Source organism: Lycium ferocissimum, chromosome 8, assembly GCF_029784015.1.
Source record: "Lycium ferocissimum isolate CSIRO_LF1 chromosome 8, AGI_CSIRO_Lferr_CH_V1, whole genome shotgun sequence".
Lineage (NCBI taxonomy): Eukaryota > Viridiplantae > Streptophyta > Magnoliopsida > Solanales > Solanaceae > Lycium > Lycium ferocissimum.
In genome coordinates, this window is record NC_081349.1 from 60,165,083 (window position 1) to 60,175,440 (window position 10,358).

At 37.3% G+C, this 10,358-nt stretch overlaps 1 protein-coding gene across 1 annotated transcript; it reads right to left on the reverse strand.

Moving 5' to 3' along the window:
* Window positions 1-428: 428 nt before the first annotated feature.
* On the reverse strand, window positions 429-2,666 carry LOC132068793 (tetraspanin-2-like). The gene is made up of 2 exons (XM_059462498.1): window positions 1,974-2,666; window positions 429-927 (listed from the first exon to the last, which is right to left on the reverse strand). Exons 1-2 carry the CDS (start codon window positions 2,469-2,471, stop codon window positions 628-630), a joined length of 798 nt encoding a protein of 265 aa, XP_059318481.1. The 5' UTR covers window positions 2,472-2,666; the 3' UTR covers window positions 429-627.
* Window positions 2,667-10,358: the final 7,692 nt, after the last annotated feature.

Consider the following 10,358-nt stretch of genomic DNA (forward strand, 5'->3'; position numbering starts at 1 on the left):
CATATATATCGGGTATAGCTTGGCATGCCTACGTAATTATTGATTCGTTCTGAATTTAAGTAATATTAGTATTTAAATACACAATCAAATTACTTATAAGATAATTATAATAAATATTTCTGATGAACACTAATTTTTAACTTAGTAAAAATATAAACTAAGTTATTATCACAAGTTAATTTTACTCATAAGGTAAAAAGATGTTACAATATCGGTGTATCTAACTGCACAACTTATTAATTATGATATCTCTTTTTGTTTTCCGATCCTTTTTGCTAGTAATAATATTGATAGTAGTCCATTTAAGAAAGGGAATCTTATCCTCCACCGGCCCAGAAAGAATAAAGTAAAAAAGTTGCTCTTTGGATTCGATTCTCAATTTGACCAATGAAATAAGCATAGAATATTGACAACCATTTCCTTCGAGGTAACACAAACCCATGAAGTCATATAATATGGTGCAAAGGAAAATGTACAATCCTTGATGAGAAAACTAGCAATTCAAATCAGAAAACAAAAATAATACATGCCAAAACCATCATATTTTTCCCTTAGCCTAAAGTTACTAGGAAAAAGAAAACAATCGAACTATTGTTCGATTGTAACATCTTGATCTGAAGGCTAAAACTATTTGTGACCTTTGGAATTTGCTTTAGTTACAGTAGTCTTGTAAGCACAACAACCAATGAGATAAACACATATGAGAATCACCAAAGTTATGATGAGAATGAGATCAGATTTCTTCCATTCTTTTCTGAGATTTCCCAGTAGGCCAGCTTTGCAAGAATCACAATTGTAGCATAATTGGCTAGGGTCATTGTTCCAGATGGAGCAATCAGCATCTACTATTGCATTTGTTGGGTTAATCCATAGGGTTGGGTTCATATACTGGTATCCACAAATTGTTGGAGGCTTACAACATCCAGACTGCAATATAATTAAGGAAGAAACAAGGCAAGTGTTACAAGAAAAATATGACACCCACGAAAGGCTAAAAAATCATCTAAATTAACAATACTTTTTTATGTCAATTAGTTTTTAAGTTAATATATATGTCTTTCCTCAATTGAAGGAAGGTAGGTTAATTTTCTTGTAGACTCATAAAAGATGCCTACATGGTTGTCAATTCTATCTTTTTTTATTTTTTATTCTTCTTTTCTCTAGACATTATTATAAATAAAAGAATTCCGTTCATACGAACAAATACTCAAACATCCAAATAAATTTCCTCCATCTTTTTTTTTTTATTGAGTGAGGAGACCGAGGGAGGGAGAGAATAAAGTGGCAAGACAACATCTGTTTGTGTAACGCTAGTTAAAGGACTAAACAAGCATCTCTTGGATAAAAGAACAAACAAAAATCGTCAGATGCAAAAGCTGGCAATTATTTATATGTAAAAACCTAACTTTATTAATTGCTTTTGTTTTTGCCTGTACCTTAAAGACAATGTGCAATCTTAATTAATCCTGATTGATTAAGTGCTAAGTTAAAAACACTATTCTGTTCTGAAATAAACTGCCTACATGAACTTTTTATATGCAGTTCCAACCTTACGTGTTAAAGCCATAGAGTTCAACTCTTTAAACTGGCAGTATAAAATAACAGTTACTTTTTTTTTTCCTGTAAATATAAAAGAACAGTTACATTATCAAATTACTTAAAAGATAACTACAAATAACTGTCCTTATTAAGTAAAACTAATTACCTCAGAAATAAGATTGACAACCTGTTACAACTTACAACTATAATATTTGCTAACGTTCTAATGCAACACCTAAGGTCAAACCCAAATAAGTTGTTAGTACAAATTATGTCATCCTAGTACTTGCTAATTCATGTCCATATATACCACTTATTTGCTTCTGAAACTTACTACAAATCCACTGACTTATTCTCATCGTTCTGTATCTTGTTTGAAACATGGAACAACAAATGCAGAGAATATAATGAAGAATAGGTATGAATTTAATTACCTGAATAGGGGAGAGATCAGCAGCAAAGAACTGTTGAGCAGTGACATACTCATTGTTAAGCTTAGGACAAATACCAGAATCAGCCAAACATGCCCTAATATTCCCCCAATTATCAGGCCCAGTAATGTGATCCCTCAACCAGTAAGAAAACCCTTCAAGCCTGTACTCATGGTAAGCCCTTCCAGGCACCATATAAGCCCCAGTGGGCCCCGTTACTACAAAGGCAAGTACGAGGAGTACGAGGAGAAGGGAAATGAGAAGGGCCATGCACACCAAGTAGACACCTAGAAGGCCTTCTTTTCTCCAGTAAGCTCCAATAAAACCAGTCAAGGAAACCAACATGATGGCGATTCCAATGAAGACGACTGGCCATCGGAGCCAGTGGATGCATTCGTTATCAGGCTTTGAAGCCAGCCACGTCCCTGATGCGATTATAGGGATGGAACACATGAATGCCAAGAAGTTTAAGAAAGCTGTTACGTTATTACTCAAAGCCATGATGCCTTGTCTTTTGGAAAGGGGGTATTTTTGTTTTTGGGAATCTGGTGGTGAGAAGGATGTGCTTTTTTCTTTTATATTAATATGATTTGTTGCGTTGGAGAGAGTAGTTCTTTTTATTTGGAGATGTGTATTATTTTGGAAGGAAGATGCGGGGCACACTAGTTAGTTCTACTTATAGATGTTATGAACTGATAAGTAAGGCGTATAGGTCAAAAAAAGAAAAAGAAAAAAAAAGGGAGCTTGATCCACAAAGCATCCCCACGAATAGGGTCAGGGAAACTGCCACACTCCAAGGGGCGTGATCTAGAGCCTCCTAACATTGGTACTAATTTAGAAGAATGTAATTAGTTGGGCACAAAGGTTAAAATATCAACAAATTGATTTGTAAGCAAAATAATATATGAGCATTTTGCAATTTGCACCCTTAACATATGAGCGTTCTTTTATGACATAAACCTTATCTTATCCTTATTAATGACTTGCACCGAATCACCTTAATTCCTTGCAAAATCATAAAAATCTCCTTTTCAATGGAGTATTTTACGAGGGAAAAATAGGAAAATAGGATTAAAAAAAATAAGAAAACAAAAAGTAATTTAAATTTAAAGACAAAAGCAATATTGAGTAACACATACTCCCTCCGTTCCAATTTAAGTGTTTTAATTTGACTAGCCACGAATTAAGAAATAAAGGGAGACTTTTGAATCTTGTGGTCTTAAATTAAAGATCTGTATCATCTACTAAAATGTCTTTTGAATCCAGTGGCTATAAACTTGCTATGCAGGATGTTTGAAATGTCAACTTACTAATTATAGAAATACATACTTTTTTTGGGACAGTCCAAAAAAAAAAAAAAGGTAAGACACTTAAATTGGGACGGAGGAGTATTTACTCTTCCCTCTTCATTCAAAGATGGAACACCAAGACTTATTTACAACGTTACTCCACTTCAGTTTCTCCCTTATCTTCCATCAAGATACACAAATTCTTTACACCATTCTAGAGAGAGATGCAACTATACAGTTGTTAGAAATTTGGGATAGCAAGACAACAAAAAACAAGCAAAAGCTCACTAGAAGAGGAGTGGAGAAAGAGAGGATATTTCACTATTTTTGCTTGAACAAAATGGCTAGCACACATAGGTATTTATAGCTGAATTACACCATGTATCTTAGCTAATGTGTACATGCACTTTCATTTAAGTCCATACTTCTCCTTTACCCAAAGTACATGCATGATAAACCTCTTCTCCCAAAGTACATGAATGAACTTACTAGACTAATCTAGAATTTTTCACCAATTCATGTATCTCCTAATACATTTAATCTACTAGTTCATGAGCTAAATTATATATAATGTGAACAAGTTTAATATTTCAACATCCCTCCTTAAACTTGATTCGCTACTCCAAGAGTCATCCTTAGCTTCTGTGACCCAAATTCCAAAGCCGTGACGGCACCTACCCATACCCGATAGGCAAACCATCCACAATATTAAGCCAAGTTTTAACAAGTATATTATGCGAGAAGAAATGAATAAATTCATTTAAGAGTCATAAACTAAGTCTCATAAATGCAGAATAAGTACAATCACCCAAAACATGGTATCACAAGTTCAAGAACTACTAGAATAAGAAGTATTGAAAAATCATTCCGAATACACTGTTAGGGGTGGGCGTTCGATTTTTCGGTTCGGTTTTATCAAACTTCAGTTTGTCTATTTCGGGTTCGGTTTTTTGAAGGTGGACACCAAACACCGAACCAAACTAGTTCGGTTCGGTTCTTTCGGTTTCGGTTTTTTAAAGTTCGGTTCGGTTCTTTCGGTTTCGGTTTTTTCAATTAGGTTTTTTTTAATATAATATTAAGCGATTCCATTGACACTAATTCATATTCTCAAAAGCAATAAAGCATAAAACCGATAAATTGAAATCAAAATCAAACAAACAGGATACACAAGAACAGAAAACTATAATCATGACATAGGATTACTAGGTGTTATATACATCCCGTAAGAATAATTAAGAAAACACATAAAGGACATACATTAATCCTACAGAGACATCCTAGTTACCTTTCTTTGTTAAGGATATTTGATTTTTTCAATTGAAGTGGAAAATTAGGGATACAAATGCAAAAGAGGACTTATTACAATTGGGTTTTTTTGCTTTAAACTTAATGGGCCTAGACTATTTTAATTTATTTGGGTAATGTATTAAATTTCGGTGCGCGTTCGATTTTTCGGTTCGATTTTATCAAACTTCGGTTCGGCTATTTCGGTTTCGGTTTTTTGACGATGGACACCAAACACCAAACCAAACTAGTTCGGTTCGGTTCGGTTTGTTGAAGTTTCGGTTCGGTTCGGTTTTTTAATTTTCGGTATTTATGCCCAGCCCTATACACTGTGTAGGCATAGAGCCATGTGTGAAGTTTTGATGATTGACAAAGCAAAGACTTAGAACAAGTAAACCATGCATGATGAAAGCTGATGAAGAATGATAGTAATGCTCAAAGAAAGAAATCACAGTAAATAATCTAGGTCTAGATACACATGAACTCACAAAGTAATAGAACATGCTAGATAGTTGGTTGAGATGAAGCAGAGGTTCCAAACAAAACTGAAATGGCAAGCAGCACAGGATGGTTACAACAGGTCTATAGACATGTTCCATTGCACAAAGGCTATAGCAGAGAGAATATACATTTACTCATAAAATGCAAACATATGTGTCAATACAAGGAAAAACCCAGAGAGAAAGTGAACCATCAACATACATGATCGACAGATGCTGAGCAAGGGAGATACAATGATGAAAACAGCACATGTAAAATGTAACTGGTCAAAATACATGTTCCATCATGGAGATAGATACACAAAAGGCAGAGCAAGAAGCAGATGAACACAGACTCAGTCCCAGAGCAGTTTAATGAAAGATAGAGAAGAGTTGACCAGTTACAGACACAGAGCTATACAATTATATGAAATAGGTCTGCCAACATGTTCTAGCCAATATCTCAGAAGTAGTATCATGGAGACAGATGCACAAAAGGTAGAGCAAGAAGCATATGAATATAGACTCAGTCCCAGAGCAGTTCAATGGAAGATAGAGAAGAGTTGACAAGTTACAGACACAGAGCTATACAAATATATGAAATAGGTCTGACAACATGTTCCAGCCAATATATCAGGAGTAATTCAACGGCAGAGGCAGAAAGTTAGAGATTGGTGGAACCGGTATATGAACATGTTCCAGCTCAACAATACAGATATTCAGGGATGGACGAACTAGGTGGATGAAACAGGTTCTTGAACATGTTCCAATCAAATCCTACAACAACAAAGATTTGTAAAAGAATTATGGTAAAGACTTGGCGGTCAAGTATGAAAGATTCCTTGCCATATTTGTTGAGATTAGTAAGCCTTCTACAAGGAAAAGAAGCCGACTCAGCAAGGCAAGAATCCAAATACAACACAAAACCTTATTGCGTGTTATGGTCCAACAAGGAAAGGTTTTGTCACCGACCTGCGGAGCTACAATTGCAATAAATATCCTGGTCTTACCAAGAAGAAGTTAGCGCACCCAAAAAGAGAGCATTCAGAATATTGAGCTATCAGAAGACATATCAAAGAATATTCAAGAATCCAGGGTTGCGTCCCTAGTGCAAGAAGACGGATTGAAGGAATTGTTTTTCTGTAAGATGTTCTCCAGTTCACAAGTCTAGATATCTTGTATTTGGTTTGTTCTATCGAGTTGTACCTTTATCCGCTTATTAAGAAGCTTAAAATTAGATAAAAGCAATTGAAAACTGAAGTAGGAGTTTACTACTTGAAGATAGCTTGCTAGTCAGTGTTTGGGTAGCAAGGCTAAGGTTAGGAATTAGGTTGCGGAGTTTGTAACTTAATTTGCTGTTGGATCATAGTTGCAGTAGAGTTTGGGGTAAATCATGCAGGTCAGTAGGTTGTGGTTTTTATCACCCTTGTGATTCGGGTGGTTTCCATGTAAAAATACTATGTCCTTTACCTTCCTGATTGTTTTTATTCCGCAAACACGTTCGTAGAACAGGTTAGGTAACGTGTTCTGTCCATAGGCGAGAAGTAGGTATACATTGGGACAGACACCTAGGTCGTGCAAAGCTAATAAGCTGTATCAGAGCAAATTCTCCCCTAAAGAGAATAATACTGTCACAACCCAACCCCGTAGGCCGTGACTAGTGTCCGAATTGGGCACTCATACGTACCTGACACTCGGAACTAGCATACTAACTCGCATAATCAGACATAATCACGTATAGCCTCAGATTATCACAAAATAGTCAACATATGTAACATAAGCCGGCTAGGCTGTCATAATGTACAGAATCACAAAATATGCACAAAGGCAAGCCGACTAGGCTGCCGTGGCGGGTGGACCGCTGAATACATAAAACACACATACATAGCTGTACAAATATAGCCTTTCCCACAGACATGTCCACAGACCTCTAAACAGAGTAACAAAATCATATGACGGGACAGGGCCCCGTCGTACCACTGAATAAATATATACATACGCATCAGAAAAGTATATATACCAAAATATCGGCTCCGAACGAAGGAGCACTCCCAGAAAAAGAATAGGTAGCCTAGGTGGGTGGGTCGCAGGTCGAGTGTCCGTACTGCGCGGCATGAAACGCGACCCCGAAGAAAGGGGTCGGTGACGGAATATGTATTGAGTATGTAAAGCAGAATACGAACCATAATAACGAGAATACGTAAAATAGATATGATATGCAAAATGCCAAAATATCTAATTAAAATACAAATCATGCATAGCTCTTAGAACGATGGTCGCGGCTACGTCGATGGCGCCATACCACAAAGATCACACCAGAAAGTTTCATATCTCCGTAACCCGACATATCCCCTTAACACATCATAGCCAACCATAACACCATACAAAGCATAACACCAAATATCAACGGAACCCGGCCCTCTAGCGAGGGGCTCGGCGAACCGTAACACAGCATCACACCGGAATATATCATAATGCGCACGAAATATAACCGGCCCGGGATCCGATGAACGAGGTAATAACCATAAGCACGAGCGGAGTCGTGAGTAACCATATGCATAAAATCATAATCATAACTCATTAAATAAGTAAGAAATCCATATGCGGAAGTCAAGGTGAAAATAATATTAAATTTTTCCCAAAGATCATTAAGGATAAGCATAGAAAAGCCGCGGGCCCCACGGACGGGTGCCGACCCCATCCGAGCCCGGCTACGAGAGTTAGGGGAATATTATGTCTTATGAAGTTACCTATTATGTTTCGGGGCGATCCGAGCTCATCGGCAAAAGTTACGAGCATTTGAATTTCGGAACCTTTTTTGTAGCAAAATTCTTCATAAGACTCTTGGAATTCAATCTTTTGAAAACATAAGAACCTTAGTTTGATTACATTAAAGAGCAAGTCTTTAAGAATGAAAAAGGTACATATCTAAGCTCGGATCCTAAGAGCGGAATTACCCCGTGGCTCGGGTCATAGCCTAGTAGCACTAAGACATGCCAAGAAAGAGAATGTGACGCCTTACATACCTCGTCCGCTCTCAAGTCAAGTCAAGCCTCAAGACTCGGGCACTCCAAGATCTACACGACACCAATATACCAAACATTAGCCACAAATATTTAGGCATTAGGCATTCAATTCCAAACGGACATTAAATTCTACGGAAATTTCGGCAGCATTTCCCTTATAAATACAACACCCCGAGAATTCAACTCGGCCAAATTCAACAACAACCAAACCAACAACCAAGCTACCACATCAATATCCAATTCCAACGCATTCTAACATTAACCACACTTTGTTACCAACTTGGAGACATTCCACTATATTTAACTAACCGCATATAATCAAACTAACATTAACACTCATACGTTCAATTACTAATCCGAGCCCATTCAAACAATATACAAGAACACTTTAAGCAATTCATACAATATTTCAAACAATCCAAACATTGTTCCAATTTACCCGAAATTGCCTCCAAACCCGAGAGCAACACTACTCACATTCCTTTCTTCCAATTTCGTGAATTACACTAATAATCCATGCATTAACAATGCCATTCTCTTAAGTACAAAATTTTACATTAACGTACCATGACTTCCAAAACAGTCCGCAACCATCACAACGTTAACTTAGATCATCCAAAAGCTCATTATTGATATAGAATGCGCAACGACAACAACTAAAGCATTAAGTAATATACACTCACCCTTGGCACAAACATGGCCTATATTCGGCCATCTTCATACACACATATACATGTAATTCCCATTCATTCAACACACTACAACAACAAGGAAACATGCTACATATAATTCAATCTCTCAATCCCACATAACATTGTATATGCACGGCCACAAGCCCTGCTTATTCCATGTTCACGGTTTGGCTCCCAACACCTAGATTTTCATGAATTTCATTCATATTTACATACTACGACATGCCCACACCATTCACAACACATAAAAGAGAATTAATTCTTACCTTTTCTTCTTCACTTCACACGTTAGCTAAGGCTCCCAAGAGTGAAAACGGATGACTTGATGATTCAAACAACGATTCCACGTTAACGGGGACCCTTCAATTAGTTGTTTTGCTAGAAGAATCGATTTTTTTGATGGAGATTCCTTGGTTTTGAAATTTGCCCTCTATGGCCGAATCTCCTTCTTTCTCTCTTCTCCTTATTTTCTTGATTTTTCTAGAAATAAAATGAAGAGCAAGATGACTTAGTCATCTTTTAAATCCCATATGAAATAATTCCATGTGGCCAAGGCCCACAACTAAGGTGGCCGGCCACTTTAGCCCCTTAATTTCCATAATACACAAGTTTTCTTAATTCATTTTTGCCCCCTAATGTTTCCTTTTTACTTTCATGCTACTAAGGCCATACACCACTTATATTTTTAAAACAAAGTCGTGATTAAAAATCCCGACTTCATGCCCCGGAATAGTCTTGTTCCTAACTTGTCATAATTAACTCGGATTATCCCGTTGTTAAAAATACGGGATATAACATCCTCCCCCCCTTTAGAACATTCGTCCTCGAATGTTAGACTTGTCCTACGGGGTCTTATAAGCAAGTTCGGGGGAGTTCTTTTGTAGCTATTACACACAATTCATTCATTGATCAACATAATCAAGTAAGGAATTTAGATTACCTGTGGGCACCGGGAATAAATGAGGGTACTTCTTCTTCATCTGCTCCTCAGCCTCCCGCAGTCACTTCCTCCCGATTATTATTCTGCCGCAGCACCTTAACAGAGGCCACATCCTTGTTCCGCAACCTTCTTATCTGACGATCCAATATAACTACGGTGCTCTTCATAGGATAGCTCCTCCGTGACACGGACATCATCCACAGGAAATATTCGGAAGGGTCACCAATGCACTACGGACATAGAAACATGGAAATGCGGGTGCACCGCTCCCAAATCATTTTGGCAGATCCAATTCGTAAGCAACTTTGCCTATTCTCCGGATAACCTGATAAGGCCCAATATATCTTGATTGAGCTTCCCTTTCTTACCGAATCTCATAACACCTTTCATAGGTGATACCTTCAGGAATACCCAATCACCAACCTGGAACTCCAAGTGCCGACGTCGATTATCTGCATACGATTTCTATCGACTCTGGTCCGCTAATAATCTCTCCCGAATAAGCTTTACTGTTATACCCCGTATTTTTTTTAAACGACGGATTACTTGTAAGTCAATCGACATAAATCCAAGGGCAAGATTATTTTCGAATGTGCGACAAGGACCTGTTTAATCTCTGATGTCAACATGGCACGATTGGTTTATAAATTTCAAATAGTGTGGATATTATTGGAGATT

Coding starts and splice junctions, on each gene's coding strand:
- LOC132068793 (XM_059462498.1), bottom strand. CDS start 2,471: ATGGCTTTGAGTAATAACGTAACAGCTTTCTTAAACTTCTTGGCATTC. Junction 928..1,973: donor CTGATCTCTCCCCTATTCAG/GTAATTAAATTC, acceptor ATTATATTGCAG/TCTGGATGTTGTAAGCCTCC.